The sequence below is a fragment of the Macaca fascicularis genome, chromosome 7, assembly GCF_037993035.2.
Source record: "Macaca fascicularis isolate 582-1 chromosome 7, T2T-MFA8v1.1".
NCBI lineage: Eukaryota > Metazoa > Chordata > Mammalia > Primates > Cercopithecidae > Macaca > Macaca fascicularis.
Window position 1 is genome coordinate 141,102,581 of NC_088381.1, and position 25,430 is coordinate 141,128,010.

General features: G+C 44.3%; 1 protein-coding gene and 1 long non-coding RNA gene across 5 annotated transcripts in view; both read left to right on the plus strand.

Annotated features, from left to right (window-relative positions):
• The window catches only part of PSEN1 (presenilin 1), an 80,314-nt gene extending 67,722 nt beyond the window's left edge, over window positions 1-12,592 (plus strand). For all 4 annotated transcript variants that reach the window (XM_015453975.4, XM_073997701.1, XM_005561705.4 and 1 more), the window contains exons 9-12: window positions 2,038-2,124; window positions 6,215-6,388; window positions 8,804-8,922; window positions 11,342-12,592. In XM_015453975.4, the coding sequence (XP_015309461.1) occupies window positions 2,038-2,124; window positions 6,215-6,388; window positions 8,804-8,922; window positions 11,342-11,497 (536 nt within the window). In that variant the 3' untranslated portion in view covers window positions 11,498-12,592. The remainder of the gene's footprint in view (window positions 1-2,037; window positions 2,125-6,214; window positions 6,389-8,803; window positions 8,923-11,341) is intronic.
• Window positions 12,593-20,326: 7,734 nt separating this feature from the next.
• On the plus strand, window positions 20,327-25,204 carry LOC141407304 (uncharacterized). The gene is made up of 2 exons (XR_012415924.1): window positions 20,327-20,564; window positions 24,728-25,204. It is a non-coding gene; the product is annotated as an uncharacterized lncRNA (long non-coding RNA).
• Window positions 25,205-25,430: the final 226 nt, after the last annotated feature.

Consider the following 25,430-nt stretch of genomic DNA (forward strand, 5'->3'; position numbering starts at 1 on the left):
CAGAGTGTTTTGCTCTCATTGCCCAGGCTGGAGTGCAATGGCGCGATCTCGGCTCACCACAGCCTCCGCCTCCCGGATTCAAGCAATTCTCCTGTCTCAGCCTCCCAAATTGCTGGGATTACAGACATGCACCACCACACCAGGCTAATTTTGTATTTTTAGTAAAGACAGGGTTTCTCCATGTTGGTCAGGCTGGTCTTGAACTCCTGACCTCAGGTGATCCACCCACCTCAGACTCCCAAAGTGCTGGAATTACAAGTATGAGCCACCGTGCCAGGCCTTTTTTTTTTTTTTTTTTTTTTAATTTAAACAAGAAATCTGCTTATTTTCCTGTTGATCTAAGGTGGTTGGTGTTGAGGTGAAAGGAAAAGTGATTTTTAAAAAATATTATTTTAGGACTATTTAACAAATGTACTATTTTATGATAATTAACATGGGGTTAGCAAACTATTGCTTGAAGCCAAATGTGGCCCATTGCCTGTTTTCTGTACAGCTTATAAGCTAAAAATGCTTTTTACATTTAAAAAAAAAAATGAAAAAGGAAGAATATGTGATGCACAAAACCTGAAATGTTTACTCCCTGGCCATTTACAGAAAAAGTTAGCTGGCCATTGATTTTCATGATACTATTAACTCTTAAAACAAAGGGGCTTGTAGCTATATTTTTTCATACTTACATAAAGAATGAAAACCTAATAAATTGCTGGTGCCTTCATTTCCAAAAGGCTATAGAAATCCATAAACAGGCTGGGTGCAGTGGCTCATGCCTGTAATCCTAGCACTTTGGGAGGCTGAGGCGGGAGGATTGCTTGAGCCCAGGAGTTTGAGTCCAGCCTGGGCAACACAGTGAGACCCTGTTTTTAGAAAAAATGAAAATAAAAACTAATCCATAAACCTCATACTTGGTGGTTGCCCTTCAGTTTTTCTTCTTTAGATCTGGATTTAGTTAAACAGTGTATTGCCTGCCTGGTTTCTGTTAACTTTTGATCATTTGGTTGTGTTATCCTGTAATGAAACTCGGTTGACCTCAGAAATAACAAGGCGGTCGTTCAGCTTCTTTGTGTATTTCTTTCATAAGTTCTTCAAGAAGCCTAAGTATTAGAAACATGGATAAAATTATAGTGATAAAAAGCCAGAGAGACATAAATGCTAAGTATCTTGTTTAAAATTACTGTGACCAGATTGGACTCAGCTTGCTGCTGGCATTTGGTTCCCGCCATAGCCCCATATGTCATGTGTTTGTTTATATGTACTTTAGTGTTATTGTTGATGTATCTTCAGGATAAGTTCCAAAATGTAATATTGCTGGGTTAAAGGGTTAATGGACATGTAGTTTTATTAGATGTTACCAAATTTCCCACCAATGGGGATTATACTATTTTTCATTCCTGCCTGAAATAGAGAAGCACCATTTTAAAGTTTTCACATTGTCTCTGAGCTAATATGTGGTAGAGATGCACATGTGTATATCTAGATCTAGATTGATATATTGATATACATGTGTTTTTGTAGAAGGGTCACAGAGGAGGCCACTTGACTATCCCTATTATGTTTATTGCTTTTAACGTTTTTTCTCACTTCAAGTTTAAAACATGGTTTAGCATCATTGAACGTTCTAAAAGTGAGACATATTATGAAGGAAATTTACTCTGTGCATCTTTTGAATTATAATCACCATCTGAGGCTTTTTGTCCTGGAATTTAGAACATTCAACTAGTCCAGCTATTGTTTCAGTGGAATCTTGCTGGCCTGAACAGTTTTCCTTCTGGTTACTTTTCACGGACTAAAAATGATGATGAAGAGTTTTGTGATAGCAGGTGCAGTTTGAGCACTACAGTAAACATTCAGTTTCAGAACTTTTTCTCTTATCTGCTAAAACCAAAGAGAACCTTTTATTATTTTTACTTCTGATTGTTGAACAGTCTTAAGGTAGCATTAGGAAGATTGGCGATTTGTGTGGAGAAATGATGGCCTGTGTGTTGTCTGTGCATACTTTGTGTATCCAGTGTTTACCTGGAATTTTGTCTTTCTCAACAGCAACAATGGTGTGGTTGGTGAATATGGCAGAAGGAGACCCGGAAGCTCAAAGGAGAGTATCCAAAAATTCCAAGTATAATGCAGAAAGTAGGTAACTTTTATTAGATAATATCTTGGTTTTTCAGGGTCACTGTTATCTTATAAGCTAACAGTATAGCAATGTTTTCATTATCTTTCTTTGATCATAGACTCCTTTGAGAATCTCTTGAAAACTATAGTAATGCCCAGTAAATACACAGATAAATATTTAAGGAGTTCATATACTCATAACCCAACAATACAGTCAAGGCACCCCTAGGTTAAGACACCTCCCATTAAATACAGAATACCAGCATGGAAAGGTTCAGGTTGAGGTTATGATTTTGTTTTTGTTTTTTGTTTGTTTTTTAGAAGTCATGATTTTAAAAAGAAAAAAAACTCTCTCCAAACATGTAAAAGTAAGAACCTCCTAAAAGATACAGACAATAAAGGAAATATAAGTAAACAAAAAAAAGCAAAATATAAACAACATAACAATAGGAACTTCTTGTCTAACATGGCCAGAGTAACTGAAATACGATTTGAGATGTGCTAATGTTTATACTGAGAAGATCAAATATTCTAGGTGGATATGACTTTTTAGAAGAGGATAAGAATGACTTGGGATGAGCTGGGTCCTGTTATGTAAGCCTGTAGTCCCAGCTACATGGCCAAGGCAAGAGGATCACTTGAGCCAAGGAGTTCCAGATTACCCTGGGCAACTTAGTGAGATCTTGCCTCAAAAATAATAATAATAATGAATAATAATAATGACTTAGGATGAGAGTGAAAAGTCCTTTAAGGATACTACAGAACATATTAAGGAGAACACAAGTTAGAAGTTGTTATTAGATGGAGTTGAGGGGGAGCTTTAATTCAATTTTCTGGAATGGAGGCTACCTTCCCACACACTAAAAAAAAAAAAAAAAAAAAAAAAAAGATAAAAAAGGATTGAGGAATAATAGCACAATATAAACAGTTAAAAAAAAAGCTTACTTTTTGAAAGAAAAACAAAAAAGGGCTGACTTTTATGAGGAATCTGAAAAACAACAGGCAAAATAAATATTGGTGAGGGGAAAAAAGGCCTTAATTGAGGTGCTGTTTGTCAGGAAAGGGAGAGTTTATGTTTTATAAAGCCAGGAAATCTACAGAGTTAACCTGTGTTAAGCTAAAGAAAATCTAATGGTTGTGAGCATGTAGGTATATATGTATGTATGAGTGAGTGAGTGATACAACAGAATTTCATTCCTTTTACAGATGTTGACTGAGCACCTGACTATGTGCTAGGCCCTCGGGATATAGCACTAAACAAGATTTCCCCTGCCCTTGTGGAGCTTATAGTCTATTTGGGGGGATAGATGGTCAACAAATTATTACATAAATAATTCATACAGTTGTGATAGGTACTGCAAAGAAGACGTATAAGTTGCTGTGAAAGTTTATATTAGTGGAATTTTACGTATCCTGGAAAGTCAAGGGTTGCTTCCCTGAGGAAGTGATAATAGGTGATGGCTTGCTGAAGGATGGAGGAAGAGCTTTCCAGGAGAGGGACAGCATGAGCAAGGGCTTTGAAATGGGAAGGCTGGATGAACTGCAGGCTTCCTCAGTGAGAGTGCTGCTGATATTTTGGGGGGCACAGTTCTTCATTGTGTGGGACTTCCCCTCACATTGCAAGATATTTAACATCCCTGGCCGCTCACCCACTAAATGCCAATAATGGCTTTGAGGCTTTGCGGTAATCAAAAACTCCTCCATCCTAGTTATTTCCAAACACTCCCCAGAAGGGAGGTGCTATCCCTAGTTAAATCACTGTGTTAACGGAACTAGAAGTTACATTGGAACAAAAGGGCATAGGGCTCCGAGAGGGATATCTGTGCAAGGAAAAAACAAACAAAAAAACGAACTGAGAGATTATCTGATGTGGTTGAACTCTGTCAGAGCATTTCAGGATAAATTAGTCATAGATAATAATATAAAATTCATCAATGGAAAAAAATGAGGCAGTTTTCCAAGGAAAACAAAAACTTGTTCAAAAAAGCAAATGTAATTATAGTATATTCTGGCTGTAGCAAAGTAGTTTAGTTGTGAATATTATTTGCATAGTGAGAATATAAAACTGAATTTAATATAAGGTTATGGCACTGGGAAGACGGGAAGAGTTACATTTACGTGCAGAAGAGGATGAGACCTAATGCTTTATCTTCTCTATAGGAGGCGAATAAGTACCCCAAATTAAAACATCAAGTTATGGCACAATGAGCATACTACTTATAATTAATTATGGAGGTAAATACCAAAAGGAATGGCTAAAAGAGTTTAAAGTAGGAATGAGTATCAGAAGTGAGGAGGGAGGGGGCAGAAAAGGGACTGCTGTTTTCATTTATAAATCTTATTTTTTTTTTTTTTTTTTTGAGACGGAGTCTTGCTCTGTCGCCCAGGCTGGGGTGCAGTGGCCGGATCTCAGCTCACTGCAAGCTCCGCCTCCCAGGTTTACGCCATTCTCCTACCTCAGCCTCCCGAGTAGCTGGGACTACAGGCGCCCGCCAACCCGCCCGGCTAGTTTTTTTGCATTTTTTAGTAGAGACGGGGTTTCACCATGTTAGCCAGGATGGTCTCGATCTCCTGACCTTGTGATCCGCCCGTCTCGGCCTCCCAAAGTTCTGGGATTACAGGCTTGAGCCACCGCGCCCGGCCTATAAATCTTATTCTTTTTTTTTTTTTTTTTTTTTGAGATGGAGTCTCGCTCTGCCGCCCAGGCTGGAGTGCAGTGGCCGGATCTCAGCTCACTGCAAGCTCCACCTCCCGGGTTCACGCCATTCTCCTGCCTCAGCCTCCCGAGTGGCTGGGACTACAGGCGCCCGCCACCGCGCCTGGCTAGTTTTTTGTATTTTTTTTAGTAGAGACGGGGTTTCACCGTGTTAGCCAGGATGGTCTCGATCTCCTGACCTCGTGATCCGCCCGTCTCGGCCTCCCAAAGTGCTGGGATTACTTTGGGCTTGAGCCACCGCGCCCGGCCAATCTTATTCTTACATTATTTCATCAACACCAAACCAGAGAAGACTCAGGTGTTTTGGAGACCTGGATAATAAAAAGAATACAAAACTACCAATACAAAATTGTGAGGGCTCTCCCAGAGGAAGCCATGCAAGGAAGGGCCCTGAAGCTCACAAGCTGTACTTATTCATGGCAAATCTACTTCTGTTCTGAACGTGTATTACTTTTATAAAAAATGAAGGAAGAATAAAAGTACTTTGAACTTCACTTAAATATTTTAATTATTTTTAATGTATGGAAGTTTTTTTTAAGACTGTCGTGCTCACCATTTTCAATGACATTGATAGTCATTATAATGAAATGACTGGCCCATAAAGACATTCACTCCCCCTCCTTTCCCAATCCACCCTCCAGAATGAAGCCACTTTTATAACTTTGTCACCAAATCCAGGGATGAGTGCCAACAGTTAGGAAGCTTTCAGTTGCAAAGATAAAAAGCCCAACTCAGTTGCCTTAAGCAAAGAAGAAATGTATTCTTCACGTGACAGGAAGGCCTGAGGTGTAGGCATTTGAAATTTGTAAGGTTGGTTAATTTGGTGGCTCAGGAATGTTTTCAAGTAGCCCAACTTCCTACTCTACCATCACTAGTGTATAGGCTTGGTCTTCAGCCCACTGCTCCTGGTGGTCATGACAGCTGTAGTTCTAGGCATCATATCTAGATAAGGCAACATTCAGGCATAGAAGGGACTGTTTATTTTTTCCTTTAGTCTCTTAAAGAGTGAGAAAAATTTCCCCAGGAATCCCAGCGGACTTTGCTTCACCACTCATAGGTTCATACCAAGTTATAACCCCACAGCCTTAGAGCTTTTGTTAGGAAGAGGCTTGGTGGGATTACCATGCTTGGCTTGGATTGATCAGGATTTACCACCAGAGTCATGTGGGAGAGGGATGGGAACCCAAACAATTCAGGATTCTGCCCTCAGGAAATAAGGGAGAAAATAGCTATTGGATAAACTACCAGCAGGCACTGCTACAGCCCATGCTTTGTGGTTTAAGGGCCAGCTAGTTACAATGACAGTTAGCTAGTTACTGGTTCCATGTAATTTTCGTAAAGGTATTAAATTTTTCTAAATATTAGAGCTGTAACTTTCACTTTCTCTTGAAGGCACAGAAAGGGAGTCACAAGACACGGTTGCAGAGAATGATGATGGCGGCTTCAGTGAGGAATGGGAAGCCCAGAGGGACAGTCATCTAGGGCCTCATCGCTCTACACCTGAGTCACGAGCTGCTGTCCAGGAACTTTCCAGCAGCATCCTTGCTGGTGAAGATCCAGAAGAAAGTATGTACATTCCTCTATGTTGCAAAGTCATGGATTCCTTTAGGTGGCTACATTATCAACCTTTTTGAGAATAAAATGAATTCAGAGTGTTACAGTCTAATTCTGTGTCACTTGTAACTTTTATTTGGAAATATCATTAATAGTGCTTTTTTTTTTTTTTTTTTTTTTTGGAAACAGTCTCTCTCTGTCACCAGGTTGGAGTGCAGTGGTGCGATCTTGGCTCACTGCAAGCTCCACCTCCTGGGTTCAAGCAATTCTCCTGCCTCAGCCTCCCCGAGTAGCTGGGACTATAGGCATGCGCCACCATGCCCGGATAATTTTTGTATTTTTAGTAGAGATGGGGTTTCACCATCTTGGCCAGGCTGGTCTTGAACTCCTGACATGGTGATCTGCCCGCCTTGGCCTCCCAAAGTGCTGGGATTACAGGCGTGAGCCACTGTGCCCGGCCAAAAAAAAATTTTTTAAATACCATTAAGAAGTGGAAAATAAGACCAGGTGTGGTGGCTCACGCCTGTAATCCCAGCACTTTGGGAGGCCGAGGTTGGTGGATCACCTGAGGTTTGGAGTTTGAGACCAGCCTGGCCAACATGGTGAAACCCCATATCTACTAAAAATACAAAATTAGCCGGGCGTGATGGTGCATGCCTGTAATCCCAGCTACTCAAGAGGCCGAGGCAGGAGAATTGCTTGAAACCGGGAGGTGGAGGTTGCAGTGAGCCGAGATCACTTAAAAAAAAAAAAAAAAAAAAAAGGAAAATAAGCTACCAGCTGAGAGAAAATATATGCAAATCATATTGAAGTCCCATTAAAGGACTTGTTTTTAGGATAAATAAAAGATGCTTACAACTTAATAAGACGATAGCCCAAATTTAAGATAGGGAAATGCTTTTTTTTTTTTTTTTTTTTTTTTTTTTGAGACGGAGTCTCACTCTGTCGCCCAGGCTGTAGTGCAGTGGCTGGATCTCAGCTCACTGCAAGCTTCGCCTCCCGGGTTCACGCCATTCTCCTGCCTCAGCCTCCCCAGTAGCTGGGACTACAGGCGTCCGCCACATCGCCCGGCTAGTTTTTTTGTATTTTTTTTTTTTAGTAGAGACGGGGTTTCACCATGTTAGCCAGGATGGTCTCGATCTCCTGACCTCGTGATCCACCCGTCTCGGCCTCCCAAAGTGCTGGGATTACAGGCTTGAGCCACCGCGCCTGGCCGGGAAATGCTTTGATTAGACATTTTACCAAAAGAGATACATAATGGCTAATAAGCACATGAAAAGATGCTCAGCATCATTAATCAGAGTAACTAGAATCAGAAAGGCTAACAATACCAAGTGCTGGTGAAGATGTGAGGAAACTGGAACTCTAAATTGTTGTTGGTGGAAATGCAGACTGGAACAGCCAGTGTGGAATGTGGTTTGGCAGTTTATTAAAAAGCTAAAAACCTAAACTTACATGGCCCAGCAATTGCACTCCCAGGAGTCTGCCCAACGGAAATGAAAACAATCTGTCCCCACAGAGACATGGACATAAATGTTAATAGCAGCATTGTTCAGAATAGCCCCAAATTGAAAATAATGCAGATGTCCATCAACTGGTAAATGGATAAGCAAACCATATAATGGAAAACCATTCAGCTTCCAATAACTTCCAAGAAACTGTAGACACATGCAGTATCATGGTTAAACCTCAGAAACATATATTAAGTAAAATAGGCCAGGTGTGTATTGTATGAGATAAATCATAGCCTAATGAAGCTGTTTTTAAAAATAAGATGATAGGCTGGGCGCGGTGGCTCACGTCTGCAATCCCAGCACTTTGGGAGGCCAAGGTGGGTGGATCACGAAGTCAGGAGTTTGAGACCAGCCTGACCAACATGGTGAAACCCCGTCTCTATCAAAAATACAAAAATTAGCCAGGCATGGTGGCATGCGCCTGTAATCCCAGCTACTCAGGAGGCTAAGACAGGAAAGTCACTTGAACCTGGGAGGCAGAGTTTGCAGTGAGCCGAGATCATGCCACTGCACTCCAGCCTGGGCCAGAGAGCAAGACTCCATCTCAAAATATATATATATGCTAATTAATAAGATGATAAAATGATGCCTATCTGAGAATTCTTATAAGGACTTCTTAGTACAAGTGCTGGGTATAAACTATATATTCAATAGATGACGATTATTACTTATTATTGTTATTGATAAATAACAGCAGCATCTACAGTTAAGACTCCAGAGTCAGTCACATAGAATCTGGAACTCCTATTGTAGAAAACAAAAAAAGAAAGACACAGCTGAAGCCTAATTTTGTATATCATTTACTGACTTCTCTCATTCATTGTGGGGTTGAGTAGGGCAGTGATATTTTTGAATTGTGAAATCATAGCAAAGAGTGACCAACTTTTTTATACTTGTAATCTTTCCTTTTTAGGGGGAGTAAAACTTGGATTGGGAGATTTCATTTTCTACAGTGTTCTGGTTGGTAAAGCCTCAGCAACAGCCAGTGGAGACTGGAACACAACCATAGCCTGTTTTGTAGCCATATTAATTGTAAGTATACACTAATAAGAATGTGTCAGAACTCTTAATGTCAAAACTTTGATTACACAGTCTCTTTAAGGCAGTTCTGTTTTAACCCCAGGTGGGTTAAATATTCCAGCTATCTGAGGAGCTTTTTGATCATTGGACCTCACCTTAGTAGTTCTCTACCCTGGTCACATATTAGAATCACTTGGGAGCTCTTAAAACTGTAAGCTCTGCCCTGAGATATTCTTATTTAATTTAATTGTGTAGTTTTTAAAAGTTTCCCAGGAAATTCTGGTATTTCTGTTTGGGAACCGCTGCCTCAAGCCTAGCAGCACAGATATGTAGCAAATTAGCTCTGTAAGGTCGGTCTTACAGGGATAAACAGATCGTCCCTTAGTCCCCAGACTTAGTCACTGAGAGTTTGGTGGTGGTTTTGCATTTAATGACACAGCCTGTAGCATACAGTGTTACTTAAGACATCAAGCATCTAGTGAGAGGAGCTAGTGCCATGCATGATCCCACATAGATCTTGCTGATAGTGCTACAGCATGAACCCTGAAGCTTTCAAAACTATGATTTTTTTTTTTTTTTGAGACGGAGTCTCTGTTGCTCAGGCTGGAGTTGAGTGGTGCAATCTCGACTCACTGCAACCTCCGCCTCCTAGCCTTAATTCTCTGCCTCAGCCTCCCGAGTAGCTGGGATTACAGGCGGCTACCACCATGCCTGGCTAATTTTTGTATTTTTAGTAGAGACAGTGTTTCACCGTGTTGGCCAGGCTGGTCTTGAACTCCTGACCTCAAGTGATGTGCCTGCCTCGGCCTCCCAAAGTGCTGGGATTACAGGCGTGAACCACTGCACCTGGCCTTTTTTTTTTTTTTTTTTTTTTTTTTTTGAGACAGAGTCTTGCTCTGTCGCCCAAACTACAGTGCGGTGACATTAGCTCACTGCAACCTCTGCTTCCTAGGTTCAAGCAATCCTCCTGTCTCAGCCTCCCAAGTAGCTGGAATAACATAAATGCACCACCATGCCTGGCTAACTTTTGTATTTTTTTTTTTATTTTTTGAGACGGAGTCTCGCTGTGTCGCCCAGGCTGGAGTGCAGTGGCGCGATCTCCACTCACTGCAAGCTCTGCCTCCCGGGTTCACGCCATTCTCCTGCCTCAGCCTCCCGAGTAGCTGGGACTACAGGTGCCCGCCACTGCGCCTGGCTAATTTTTGTATTTTTAGTAGAGACGGGGTTTCACCGTGTTAGCCAGGGTGGTCTCGATCTCCCGACCTCGTGATCCGCCAGTCTCGGCCTCCCAAAGTGCTGGGATTACAGGCGTGAGCCACCACGCCTGGCCTAATTTTTGTATTTTTAGTAGAGATGGGGTTTTGCCACATTGCCCAGACTGGTCTCAAACTTCTGACCTCAAGTGATTTGCCTGCCTCAGCCGCCTAAAGTGCTGGGATTGCAGGCATGAGCCACTGTGTGCAACCTAAAAACTATGATTTAAGTAAACAACCCATAAAATATTTCTTACTGCTATTTTTACTAAAGATTTTTACTAAAGATATCTTGGCCGGGTGAAGACTTTCTAGTGTTTCTGTAACTAGGGTAAAAAATGAACTCTATTACATGGCTGCTCTGTGTTTACACAAAAGCAGTATACTCCTCATAAATAAACTTTTAGTTTATTTTATTTTTTAAACACTGCAGCCTCGACATGCTTCATGGAGGGGCCTGCGTGGGAAGAATGCTCCCGTTCAGCATAAAGAATGCTCTTCACCTCTGCGTTTTTAACTAGCCAAACTAAAATCACAGAGGCCAACACAGTATTTAAGATAGAAATTTCTGTGTCTTTTAACTTTTTTTTTTTTTTTTTTGAGACAGAGTCTCACTCTGTCGCCCAGGCTGAAGTGCAGTGGCCGGATCTCAGCTCACTGCAAGCTCTGCCTCCCGGGTTTACGCCATTCTTCTGCCTCAGCCTCCCGAGTAGCTGGGACTACAGGCCCCCGCCACCTCGCCCGGCTAGTTTTTTGTTGGTTTTTTTTGTATTTTTTAGTAGAGACAGGGTTTCACTCTGTTAGCCAGGATGGTCTCGATCTCCTGACTTCGTGATCCGCCCGTCTCGCCTCCCAAAGTGCTGGGATTACAGGCTTGAGCCACCACGCCCAGCCTTAACTTTTTTCCAAAATAGTTTTACTTATTTTCAGATTCTATTTCTTTCCTAGAATTAGGGGATAAAATAACAATGTGTGCATAGTGAACCCTATGAAACAAACAAAAGCTAGGTTTTTTCATAGCTCTTCTTCCAGATTGAATGAAACATCTGTTCTAAAATTTAACCCCAAAGGAAAATATTCAGTTAACTATGTTAAAAACCAAGACTTGTGATTGAGTTTTGCCTGAAAATGGTTTCATAATTATGTGTGAATGTGTGTCTTTCCCATCTTCTCCACAGGGTTTGTGCCTTACATTATTACTCCTCGCCATTTTCAAGAAAGCATTGCCAGCTCTTCCAATCTCCATCACCTTTGGGCTTGTTTTCTACTTTGCCACAGATTATCTTGTACAGCCTTTTATGGACCAATTAGCATTCCATCAATTTTATATCTAGCATATTTGCCGTTAGAATCCCATGGATGTTTCTCCTTTGACTATAACAAAATCTGGGGAGGACAAAGGTGATTTTCCTGTGTCCACATCTAACAAAGTCAAGATTCCTGGCTGGACTTCTACAGCTTCCTTCCAAGTCTTCCTGACCACCTGCACTATTGGACTTTGGAAGGAGGTGCCTATAGAAAACTATTTTGAACATACTTCATCGCAGTGGACTATGTCCCTCGGTGCAGAAACTACCAGATTTGAGGGACGAGGTCAAGGAGACATGATGGGCCCGGAAGTTGCTATGCCCCGTCAGCAGCTTACAGGATGATTTCGCCGACACTGCGGACTCTCAGGACTACCGTTACCAAGAGGTTAGGTGAAGTGGTTTAAACCAAACGGAACTCTTCATCTTAAACTACACGTTGAAAATCATCCCAATAATTCTGTATTAACTGAATTCTGAACTTTTCAGGAGGTACTGTGAGGAAGAGCAGGCACCAGCAGCAGAATGGAGAGGTGGGCAGGGGCTCCAGCTTCCCTTTGATTTTTTGCTGCAGACTCATCCTTTTTAAATGAGACTTGTTTTCCCCCGTCTTTGAGTCAGGTCAAATGTGTAGATTGACTTTGGCAATTCTTCTCAAGCACTGACACTCATTACCATCTGTGATTGTCATTTCTTCCCAAGGCCAGTCTGAACGTGAGGTTGCTTTATCCTAAAACTTTTAACCTCAGGTTCCAAATTCAGTAAATTTTGGAAATAATACAACTATTTCTCATCAATTCTCTATCATCTTGAAGTCAAATTTGGATTTTCCACCAAATTCTGAATTTGTAGACATACTTGTAGGCTCACTTGCCCCAGATGCCTCCTCTGTCCTCATTCTTCTCTCACCCCCACACAAGCCGTCCTTTTCTACAGTCAGTAAGGCAGCTCTGTCGTGGTAGCAGATGGTCCCATTATTCTAGGGTTTTACTCTTTGTATGATGAAAAGAATGTGTTATGAATTGGTGCTGTCAGCCCTGCTGTCAGACCTTCTTCCACAGCAAATGAGATGTATGCCCAAAGACAGTAGAATTAAAGAAGAGTAAAATGGCTGTTGAAGCACTTTCTGTCCTGGTTTTTTGTTTTTGTTTTTGCTACACAGTAGGTCAGAATTCGAACTAATAGCCAAAAGCTGGTGGTTGATGAATTATGAACTAGTTGTATCAACAGAAAGCAAGAGTTTGGGGAAAGCCATATTTAATTTGGTGAACTGTGGGAGAACCTGGTGGCAGAAGGAGAACCAACTGCCGAGGGGAAAGAGAAGGGGCCTCCAGCAGCGAAGGGGATACAGTGAGCTAATGATGTCAAGGGGGAGTGTCAGGTTATTCTCATCAGCTCCACAATGGGTGCTTTGTGATCTCTGCCCGTGTTACCTTTCCTCTCAATGTACCTTTGTGTGAACTGGGCAGTGGAGGTGCCTGCTGCACTTACCATGGAGTTCAGGCTCTGGGCAGCTCAGTCAGGCAAAACACACAAACAGCCATCAGCCTGTGGGCCCAGGGCACCTCTGGACCAAGCTTTGTGGGGCAAAACCTTCTTCACCACAGAGGGCCCGTAGCCATGCTGATCAGACCATAAGCGTTTATGAGAAACTTAGTTTCCTCCTGTGGCTGAGGAGGGGCCAGCTTTTTCCTCTTTTGCCTGCTGTTCTCCCTCCCAATCTATGATATGATGTGACCTGGTTTGGGGTTCTCTTTGGCGTTTAGAATATTTGTTTTCTGTCCCAGGATATTTCTTATAAGAACCTAACTTCAAGAGTAGTGTGCGAGTACTGATCTGAGTTTAAATTAAAATTGGCTTATATTAGGCAGTCAAAGACAGGAAAAATAAGAGCTATGCAAAGAAAAGGGGATTTAAAGTAGTAGGTTCTGTCATCTCAATTCATTTTTTTCCATGAAACCCCCTTCTTCCAAGATTCATTCCTTCTCTCAGACATGTGCCAGCATGGGTATTATCGTTGAGAAAGCACAGCTACAGCAAAGCCACCCGAATAGCAATTTGTGATTGGAAGCATTCTTGAGGGATCCCTCATCTAGAGTAGTTTACTTGTGTAAGGATCCCAAATGTGTTGCACCTTTCATGATAAGTTTCTTCTCTGAAGAGGGTACGTGGGGTGTGTGTATTTAAATCCATTCGTGTGTATTACTGATTGTCTTTGTAGAAAGATGGCAGTTATTCTGTCTCTTTCTCCAAGTTTGAGCCACTTCTCAGCCACATGATAAGCCAGTGTACAGAGAACCTATCTTTCCTTTTTTTTGTTGTTTTTTAAGGACAGGATTTTGCTGTGTTGCCCAGGCTAGACTTGAACTCCTGGGCTCAAGTAATCTACCTCAGCCTTCTGAGTAGCTGAGACTACAGCCCATCTTATTTCTTTAAATCATTCATCTTAGGCAGAGAACTTTTCCGTCAAACATTCTTTTTAGAATTAGTTCAGTCGTTCCTAAAACATCCAAATGCTAGTCTTCCACCATGAAAAATAGATTGTCACTGGAAAGAACAGTAGCAATTTCCATAAGGATGTGCCTTCACTCACACGGGACAGGCGGTGGTTATGGAGTCGGGCAAAACCAGCAATAGAGTATGACCAGCCAAGCCAATCTGCCTAATAAAAAGAAGGAAGACAGTAAGGTAGCCACTAAGAGTCTGAGTCTGACTGGGCTACCGAATAAAGGGTATTTATGTACCGAATGTCATTACATGCCTATGGGAATACCAGTCATATTTGGAAGATTTGCAGATTTTTCTTCAGAGAGGAAAGGCTCACTTTCCTGTTTTTGATTCTCACTAGGTTAGTGTGTGTTCCTAGAATCACAGCTCTGACTCCAAATGACTAAATTTCTCAATCAGAAAAAATAGAAGCTTTCTAAGCAACTTGGAAGAAAACAGTCATAAGTAAGCAATTGGTTGATTTTACTACAGAAGCAACAACTGAAGAGGCAATGTTTTTACTTTTTGGCTCCAGGATTCCCATATTGTAGTCTCTCTACTTTTAAAAACCCTCCTTTTGCAATAGATGCCCAACCAGATGATGTTTATTACTTCTTCTTTGGCCTCAAACAGTGTAGGTATTCTTGATATAATTTGTAGAATGTGAAATGTAAGTTTAACTACCAAATAAGGTCTCCCAGGGTTAGAGTACGGCAGGAAGCCTTTAATCCCAACCCCCAAGGCTTTGTATATTTGATCATTTGTGATCTAACCCTGAAAGAAAAAGAGCTCAGAAACCACTATGAAAAGATTTGTTCAGTGTTTTCTGTGTTTACCAGGTTCTGGAGTCTAAGAATGTAAAGATGAATCAGATAAATTCTCAGAATGTAGTTAATAATCTCTTGTTTTCTGGTATGTGCCATCTTTCTTTAACTTCTCTAAAATATTGGATATTTGTCAATAACCACTTTTAACAGTTACCTTTACTGAGGGCTTATACATTGATGTTATGAAAGTGACTTGATTCAGAAGCCAATCCATTCAGTAAAGTACTCATTTTTCTCTAAATTTGCTGTTAGACATAAGGAACGGTTTGACCTGCCCTTCTCCTCACCTCCAAGGGTATTCTGAACATTGAATTTGGAAAGAGACCTGCAAATTGTACATTTGGTTTTGCCCTTGGGATGGAAACTATCATATAATCATTAGTTTGAGCCTAGAAGTGATCCTTGTGATCCTCTCACCTCTTTAAATTCCCACAACACAGGAGATTAAAACCAGAGGTTTCAGCTCTTCATAGTGCTTTCTGAAATTGCTGGCCAGAGTGTACCAACAAGGCTGTCATTGGGCTCAGAGCTCAGAGTCATCTGCATGTGATCATCTCCACAGTCCTCTCCTCTAACGGGAAACACCTCAGATTTGCATATAAAAAAGCACCCTGGTGCTGAAATGAACCCCTTTCTTGAACATCAAAGCTGTCTCCCACAGCCTTGGGCAGCAGGGTGCCTCTTAGTGGATGCTGGGTCCACCCTGGGCCCCGACATGTGGTGGCAGCATTTCCAGCTGGTCTGCGTAGCAGGGACGATTTCCCAGAAAGCAGTTTTCCTTTTGAAATACGTAATTGTTGAAACGAGGCAGTTTCAAAATCAACTGCATATAGTAGCACGTACAGGATTGTCTTGTTCATGGTGCCCTTGGAGGTGCTGGGATGAGGGTTTCAGCGGGATCATTTGCTCTCACATGTTGTCTGGCTTCTGCTTCTCTGGACACTGCTTTGCACTTAATTCAGACAGACTGTGAATACACCTTTTTTATAAATACCTTTCAAATTCTTGGTAAGATATAATTTTGATAGCTGATTGCAGATTTTCTGTATTTGTCAGATCAATAAAGACCGCATGAATCCAGCTGTGCTAGTTTTCTTACATGAAAGTATCATAATGTATAACTGTAACTCGGAGAACTGTCTAGTACTTACCAAGAAACAGTTTAGAATACAAAAATTAGCTGGGCATGGTGGCGGGCACCTGTAGTCCCAGTTACTCGAGAGACTGAGGCACGAGAATCGCTTGAACCCGGGAGGCAGAGGTTGCAGTGAGCCGAGATCTCACCACTGCACTCCAGCCTGGGCGACAGAGCGAGACTCTGTCTCAAAAAAAAAAAAAAAAAAAAAAAAAAAATTAGAAACAAATGCATTGTTTCTATTCTTAACTCATAAGAAAGTGGTATGGATGATAGCACGCCACACCTCTGAAGAGTGCAATATTAAACCTGTTTATAAAAACCTCAAAGCAGCTGTCCCTTACATTCTGAAAGATACTTTTTCTAACAACTTTCACACTCATGTAAATACGTCAGAACAAACTATACACTTACAAGACATGTATGTTGTACAATGCAGATATGTGTGGGAGGATTATTTTTTAAAGAAATTATGTAGGTCACACTAATGAGAAAAAGCAGCATTACTTTTATTGACTTGGTAGAGCATAGAATGTCCTCTCCATCCCCAAACTTGATAAAACCTTTTGTTTCTAAACAGTAAGTAACATAGAATGTTGGAAATGATCAGAAATGTGTTTATGGCAGAAAAGCCACAGTTGGCCATGGTCTTCAGAAGGGGCAGATAAGAGATTGATGTGTTCCCGGCTACGTCTGCTGAGGGCCTCAGGAAGCAGGAAATGTTTATTCCCTCCTTTGAGAATTGGAGGCATCATTCGTTTTCATGGGTCTTTTAGGCAGTGTCTGTGGAGACTCCTACAGAGGCATCAGGACTTGGGGGAGGTTTCTGATTTTTAGGGGCCCAGACAGTGGTGTTTTTGATGAGAATGAGGAGGGACTTTGAGCAGGGTTGAGAAGCCAGGATGACAAGGCTAGGTTTCCTGTGTCTCTGGATGAGTTCCGCAGCTTTCCGTCAGCCATGCCGCACCTTCTCCCTGGGGACCCTTCTGTGTGCGGTGTGGAGAACAGCTTAGGATCTGGTTAAAAGTGAAATGACAGCATACTCGAGTACAACGAGTGTAATGTTGACTTGTCATTCGAGTAAGAATGCAGAGTAAAGGAGAGATCCACAAAAGCAGGGGTTTAAAATCAGAAATTTCTCAGAAGGTTTTTTGTTGTTTTGGAGAAAAGGTCTGGCTCTGTTGCCCAGGTTGGAGTGTAGTAGCATGATCATGGCTCACTGCATTGTTGAACTCCTGGGTTCAAATGATCCCCCAACTTCAGCCTCCTGAGTAGCTGGAACTACAGGTGTACACCTCCATGCCTGGCTAGTTATTTTTTATTTTGTGTAGAGACTGGGTCTTGCTTTGTTGTCCAGGCTGGTCTTGAACTGCTGGGCTCAAGTGATCCTCTCAGCTCAGCCTCTCCAAGTGCTGAGATTATAAGAGTGAGCCACTGTGCCAGGCCAGAAATAAAGTTTTGAACTGAGTTTGGAAAGAGGGGAAAAGCCTGAATTGGCCAAGAAGGCAAAGGACATATACTGTACTAAAAATCAGGAAGACAGAAGTATTTGGGAGACACCTATGGATAATTGGTTTTTGAATAAAGGTGATGATTTATTCAGAGGAAAATTCAGTTAGCTAACCAAATCTGTTTTCATATTTACTTAGAATATATCTCCTTCAGCACATGACTTGTGGCGACCTAGAGGATGATGACCTAATCTACCACAGGGGTCTTTCAACATGTAAAGTGTCCCATGCTTGGAGAAGGTTGACTTGCTCGCATGGACTGTCCTCTGCCTGGTATGCCACGCCCTTCAAAGGGAGAGACAGGAAAAGCCTCAAGAACCAGATTTGTTTCAAGTCCTAATTGTTGGCAGAAAGGGAGACATGCTCTTGCTGCCTCTGTTTCTTCTACCTTTTTTTTTTTTTTTTTTTGAGATGGAGTCTTGCTCTGTTGCTCAGGCTGGAGTGCTGTGATCTCGGCTCACTGCAGCCTCTGCCTCTTGGGTTCCAGCAATTCTCCTGCCTCAGCCTTCTGGGTAGCTGGGATTACACCGCGCCCTGCTAATGTTTTTTGTTTTTTGTTTTTTTTTTATGTATTTTTAGTAGAGATGGGGTTTCACCATGTTGGCCAGACTGGTCTCGAACTCCTGACCTCAGGTGATCTGCCTGCCTCGGCCTCCCAAAGTGCTGGGATTACAGGCATGAGCCACCATGCCTGGCCTGCTTTTTTTTTTTTTTTTTTAATAGCATAGGATTTGATATAGACTATACATAACCCAAGGTCAATTTCTCGTGCATAAGAGGAAAGGATTTTCTTATCCTTATGGAGTAAACCTATAGCATACCTCAAGGTGGACCTGTAGGCGAAAGTCTGATTGTGAGTTGTTTTCTCGATAGTAGACTAAACTTAAGGATAGAGGTACATGTATGATGTAAAGGGGAAACAAGACTTGGAGCTAGATAAACATGATGCCACATTTAAATACCTGAATTTGAGAGAGTGCTTTCAGGGCTAGTGGGTCTCCATACAGGGATGGAGAGATAGTGGTCTTTCAAATGCTCAATGAGAAACCGAGGAGAGAAATTTGGAACGTTATCTTGCATTCAGGTTTTCAAAAATGTTGTCCTATGACTTACTAGGTAACAACTGGTTTTTCTGTTTACTAATCAGATTTACCCACATATGTCATAAAATAGTATTAAACTTGTTTAGTGAGATAACTGAGTTTTAATTTACGTGGGCTAGATGTATGATTTATAAATTTATAATTGATGTATAGTTTATAAATTTATACATGAATATGAGAGTTCTTCAGATTTTCTGAAATGTCAAAAATGGCTTCCATGCCTCCTCCTCCCTCAGGGGACATCTGCTCGGGAGGCCTTGTTTTGGTTTCTCCTAACCCAGCTTTCCTTTCCCCCAGCTCCCAGTTCAGGGATCTTCTCTATGATCACCCAGCTCCAAGGTCATCTAGTTTAAAATGTCACCAGGCTTGAGGACTGGAACATCCCAGCAGAAGGGGAGGGGCTTTTTATCCTGGGGAACCTGCACAGGGCCAAGCACAGTCTGAGGCCATGCTTGGTTGCAAAGGTGTCTGCCGTCACTTCGGTTTATTTCATATCTGCCCCCTAGGCCGGGGCTGGGAGAGCTGAGCCAGTGCTTCACATTTTTGTTTGTTTGTTTATTTATTTTTATTTTTATGGGGTTTTTTTTTCGAGATGGAGTCTCCTTCTGTCATCCAGGCTGGAGTGCAATGGCGTGAACTCGGCTCACTGCAACCTCTGCCCCCTGGGCTCAAGTGATTCTCCTGCCTCAGCATCCTGAGTAGCTGAGATTACAGGCGCCCGCCAGCACACCCAGCTAATTTTTGTAGTAGAGACGAGGTTTCGCCATGTTGGCCAGGCTGGTCTTGAACTCCTGACCTCAGGTGATCTGCCCGCCTCGGCCTCCCAAAGTGCTGGGATTACAGGCGTGAGCCACTGTGCCTGGCCAGTGTTTCACGTTTTGTAAATGTGGCTTCTCTGGCTCTCAGGTAACTTCTGTGGGCATCCAGAAATTAATTCCAGGATGTTTTAGATCCTTCGGCCTCTGTCAGACCTGAAAGTAAGCCAGCCTGCCTGGGTTAATGTGCTATTGATGGCACAGGCCGTTTGCCCTGGCGATGTAGGGTGCTGCCCACTGAGCCAGGGTGCCCCATTGTGTCAGATGGGCCCATGGCGACGGAGCCAGAGCAGCCCACATGAGGGAGGAGACAGGGACCTGGCTTCTCTGCCTGTCCACACCTGGCAGGTCGTCCTTTGGGGACTCTGTTTTCTCAACTGTCAAGGACCAGAATTCCCTCTTTCCCCTCTTGCGCTATGGATAAAGGCATAGACATGTTACAAGTGATTATGTAACTTTTCTCATTAAAGATATGTAATAACACGGTTCCCCAAGATGCTCCAAGTATTTGGTAATTATTGCATGAATTGATTTTTGTTTTTAAGTCAAAACATACTTTGGTAAACATTCCTGTGAAGGGAGGCCCATTCCAAGTCTGAGACAGAGTTGGAGTGCCACCAAGACCCTGCCTGGGGCCCCGCTGCTCTGCCAGCCAACTGATGGGCTCCTTTACCCTATCTCTTCCTGGCAGTGCTCCATGGCGGTGAGGAAGAGGGTGAGGCCTCGCCACCCCGCGGAGGGCCCCCTGGCCCGCCCCAGTGCTGGAGACAAGTCTGGCCCCATCTCCCCACTGGGAGCTTGGCCAACCCAGATGTTCCCGCAGCCCCTCCCTCCACTCCTCACTCCCTGGACAGGGCCCATCTCCAGCGCATTTTCCTCACTCCAAGCTCCTTCCTTGCCAGATTGCTTTGCCCGAGGATTCCGTCCCAGGCTGGGAGGGGCTGGGGACCCGATTCTCTCATTTCCCTGTGGTTTGGCATTCCCGAGCCTTCCCTTGCCTCTGTTGCTTTCAGAGCGAGCCCCGCCGTTGTCTGCAGACTCTGGCTCCCTGGACAGGCAAAGGGAAATGCCTGGGTCACCCTGATGCCTCTGAGCCTGGTAACGGGAGCTAATGATGGCAAATACAGACCGAGGGGCCACCTTGCCGCTGCCCAACCCTCCAGGGAACTTGAGCGCCGTCCCATTTCTGAAACTCCTGGCGGTTGCTCAATAAATGGTGAGTCAATGAAGGAGTGTAGGGGTGGCTGCGGGGTCCACCGGAGGGGATTTCCGTGCAGAATGATATCCGTGCAGAATGATGTGTGGGAATTGTTGTGAGAACAAACATTAACCAGCTTTTGCCCCTATTTACAAGGTTGTGCTATTAAGTGCGGAGCCGAAGTCAGCCAGCCTCATCCCCTCAGGAGACCTGAATTTATAAATGGTGGTCAGGATGAATCCAAACAGGATTCCTCCCCCACAATGTATGGGTTTGTCCTGGGTCAATGCCACCACATGGGATGCAGGGGAGATAAAGAGTAGTGCGGTTGTTAATACCCCGCATTTAACCAAGAAAAGCCCCAGAGGAAGGTACTGCCTCATAAAACCAATGTCCCTTGAGCGTGTCCCTTAATATGCCACAGACACTATGCCAAGTCCATCACAGGCATTGTCTCCTGTCCTCACCCCACCCTATGGGTAGGGCCTGTTAGCCCCATTTTACAGAGGAGGAGGAGGAGCGCTCCCAGCATCTCTGCCCGCGGGTAAGTGGGAGAGGCTGCGCCCCCAGCACTGTCCAGGACAGGGGGGCACTGGACCTGTTTCTGTGGAACCGAATCTTCGTCTCAGTGGGCCTTGGGAATGCAGTCTGACAACCTCTCTCAACTTTCTCACTAAAGCTGCTCAAGTGACAGAGAACAGAAACACTGAGGGGTGTGGACACAGTCCAAGGTGGCAGCCTCAGGTGGAAAGTTCTCTGGAGTTTTACCAAAACCAAAAGTTTTCTTCTGTTCATTCTTCTGTGACCGGCTTATTTCACTTAGCGTAAAGTCCTTGAAGTTCATGCGTATTGTTGTAGACGTGTTTTAGTGTTTTTTTTTTTTAAAAAAAAAAAAAAAGGCCGGGCGCGGTGGCTCATACCTGTAATCCCAGCACTTTGGGAGGCCAAGGCGGGCAGATCACGAGGTCAGGAGATCGAGACCATCCTGGCTAACACAGTGAAGCTCCATCTCCACTAAAAATACAAAAAATAAGGCCAGGTGCGGTGGCTCAAGCCTGTAATCCCAGCACTTTGGGAGGCTGAGACGGGCGGATCACAAGGTCAGGAGATCGAGACCATCCTGGCTAACACAGTGAAACCCCGTCTCTACCAAAAAACACAAAAAACTAGCTGGGTGAGGTGGCGGGCGCCTGTAGTTCCAGCTACTCGGGAGGCTGAGGCAGGAGAATGGCGTAAACCCGGGAGGCGGAGCTTACAGTGAGCTGAGATCTGGCCACTGCACTCCAGCCTGGGTGACAGAGTGAGACTCCGTCTCAAAAAAATAAATAAATAAATAGAAAAAATTATCCAGGCGTGGTGGTGGGCACCTGTAGTCCCAGCTACTCTGGAGGCTGAGGCAGGAGAATGGCATGAGCCCGGGAGGTGGAGCTTACAATGAGCCTAGATTAAAAAAAAAAAAAAAAAAAAAAACGGCTGGGCACGGTGGCTCATGCTTGTAATCCCAGCACTTTGGGAGGCCAAGGCGGGCAGATCACCTGAGGTCAGGAGTTCGAGACCAGCCTAGCGAACATGGTGAAACCCCGTCTGTACTAAAAGTACAAAAATTAGCTGGGCATGGTGGCGGGCACCTGTAATCCCAGCTACTCAGGAGGCTGAGGCAGGAGAATCACTTGAACCTGGGAGGTGGAGGTTGCAGTGAGCCAAGATCGTGCCACTGCACTCCAGCCTGGGCAATAAGAGCAAGACTCCATCTCAAAAAAGAAATAATAATAAACCATCACCAAAAATATTTGACACCACCATACACACTCCTTATCTTAAAGTTGATGTTCCCAGGAGCTGTGTCTTATTTATTCAGTGTCTTCCTGTGATCCTAAAGTCACAAGCCCTGGTGCGAGAGACACTGACCAGCCAGGCCTCAGCTCCCAGCTCTGGCCAAGCAGGACAGCCCATCAGTCTGCCTTTCAGTGCCGGTGCTGCCTGGAGGCCTGTGCTGGAGGCCCTGGTGGACACGGGTGTGTGCCGCTCCCCTTCGGAGAGTATGCCACCTCCAGCTTTCTGCTGCCTCACTTTGTTCTCAGAGTTAGGGGTGGTGGATTCCTGGGAATTTTCAGTTTTTGTATTTGTTTTATTTACATCGATCTATTGTCTTTTAAAAATGAGAAAACTGCCATGCAGGAAGGTTGGCTTGCCTGAGACGTTACAGCCAATGAGTGGCAGACCCAAGACTGCCCAGGCTTCATGCCTCCCTATTCCCTGCCCCCAAGCTTGGGCCACATTCACGGCACCCAGGCCGTGATTGCAGTAGGCCACCCCGCCCACCACATCACGCAAATGCTGCTCATCTGAATCCCATCTGCTCTGCGTTATATTGTGTTTAATGTACAAAATTTACAAAGCTCTGAAAACTGAAAGGTTTCTTATAAATTTGTCCATAACACCTGACTGAACTGCTGCGAGGCCATTTAGAGTCTTGATTTATGCCCTTTAGGAGGACATTTGTGTTTTGCAGCAGAGCTATGAGTGTGTATGTGTGGTTGTTTTGCTCGTTGATTTGGATTAAAGAGGGCTTGTGGCTGGGCGCGGTGGCTCACGCCTGTAATCCCAGCACTTTGGGAGGCTAAGGTGGGTGGATCACGAGGTCAGGAGATTGAGACCATCCTGGCTAATATGGTGAAATCCCGTCTCTACTAAAAATACAAAATAATTAGCCAGGTGTGGTGGCATGCGCCTATAGTCCCAGCTACTCGGGAGGCTGAGGCAGGAGAATCGCTTGAACCCAGGAGGTGGAGGTTGCAGTGAGCCAAGATCACACCATTGTACTCCAGACTGGGCAACAGAGCAAAACTCCATCTCAAAAAACAAAACAAAACAAAACAAAAGAGAGAGAGCTTCTGGCCAAGCACAGTGGCTCGTGCCTGTAATCCCAGAACTTTGGGAGGCCAAGGTGGGCAGATCACCTGAGGTCAGGAGTTCGAGACCAGCCTGGCCAACATGGTGCAACCCTGTCTCTACTAAAAATACAAAAATTAGCTGAGCATGGTGACGTGTGTTTGTAATCCCAGCTACTGGGGAGGCTGAGGCGGGAGAATCGCTTGAACCCAGGAGGCAGAAGTTGCAGTGAGCCAAGATCGTGAAAAGAGGGCTTCCAACCTGCTGGGAGTATTATATAATATGCAGTTTAGTAACTGCTAAAACCTGGAAAATTCTCAATTCTGAAACACGTTTGGCCCCAAGAGTTTCTGATAAGGGATCGGGACCTAGATATATAGAATTACAGTGATATGAAAGCTGTAAAAATAAAGAGCTTAGACCCAGTTTTGTGTCTGTACATCTTTCTGTGGCATTATACTATAAAGCAGGGGTCTAGGATAACAGGTCCCCACAGAAATGAGAGCTAGAGAAGCACTGCAAAAAAAAAAAAAAAAGAAAAAAGTTATTTCCCCTCCCTTCAGCTTCAGGGAAGTCTTGTTTTCGGATTACGAGGTGCTGGCCCACTGACCTCTGGGTTGTTTCCAGGTCTTTGGCCCGAGACACAGGCTGTCTCTCAGTGTCTGGGCTGAGAACCATTCAGGTACAGAGGCTGAAGCCACAGGGTAGATGAGAAGTGCCCCCAGGAGCATGGTGGAGGGCGAGACCAAGAGGAAAGGATCTAAACGGCTTTGACTGCTGGCCTCTGGGGCTACTAATCCAGGGCCCCTCTCCATGACAGCCCCCCGGGGACAGCACCAGGGACCACGGAGCCTGGCTCACAGGATCCGTCACAAGAGAAAAGGGACTTGCTGCCCTCTGCAACCATCCATGGGGCCACCACGCGGCCACAGGACACCAGGCTTGCCTGGGAGGCTGGGGTGCCCACCTGGAGCTTCGAGGCCTGGCGCACCCTCCAGGCCTGTGCTCTTGAGCGGGCTCCACGCCTTACACCGACCTTTGTGGGGTCTGGGCCAGGAGCTGCTCTCCTCTTTGGGAAGTGAGGGTGGGTTCCTCACAGCAGCTCCCTTAATGTCTCAACCAGCTTCTCCAAAGGAGGCCGTGGTTGGGGTCCCTGTAGTCAGAGTTTGTGTTCCCCTGTGGGCAGAGGGGACGAGAGCTGTGCCCGCTGGAGCTGCTGGCTGGGATCTAGTCAGAATCAGCATTGGAAAGCCCCTTCCTTTCCCACTGTCTTTGCTCTCCTTCCCCAGGCGCTGTCCTGCCTCCACACAGCCTCTCCCACATCCCGGTGCCCTTTCCAGGATCCGAGTCAGCGTGGGCCCGATGTCACTGAGGAAACATCCCAGGAATTCCTGTTCTTTCCCTCTGGATGGCCCTCTTGTCTGCGGGAAGGGTGGGAGGAGCTATTGTGTATTTCTGCCTCAGCTTTAAGGGTAAAACTCCCCTCCAAAGGCCAGGTGGCTTCTCTCCTGACAGCCACTTGTCAGACACGCTGAGCCCTGGATTCCCACTCCGGTGGTCTGGCATGGTGCTTCAAAGAGCTGACTTGGATATGGCAACGTGATGGGGAAAGGAAGGTTGAGGTGGCATCTAGAAGCACAGCACGGAGTGGAGTTTTGACCCTTGCCTTCCCGCTGTTCCCAGCATTTGAATGACTGTATTAAGGGAAGTGAATATATGTATTGGGGGGCGGGGAGAAGTTAGAGAAATAAACGCAGACAGCCTCAGATGTGGAGTGTGTTGTCTTTTTTCCTTTTGGATTCCTAGTGGGCTGTGGCATCGGTTCTATGACTTTTATAGTAAAAATGTTTGAATATTCTGATTGTAAAATTCAGTTTAATCTAAACTGACACACACAGCACTAGAATGCAAGTCCCCACTAGACTGTAAATTCCCTGAGAGCAGACCTAGTATGCTGGAGCCCACGCCTGGGAGAGGTGATTGCATCTCTTC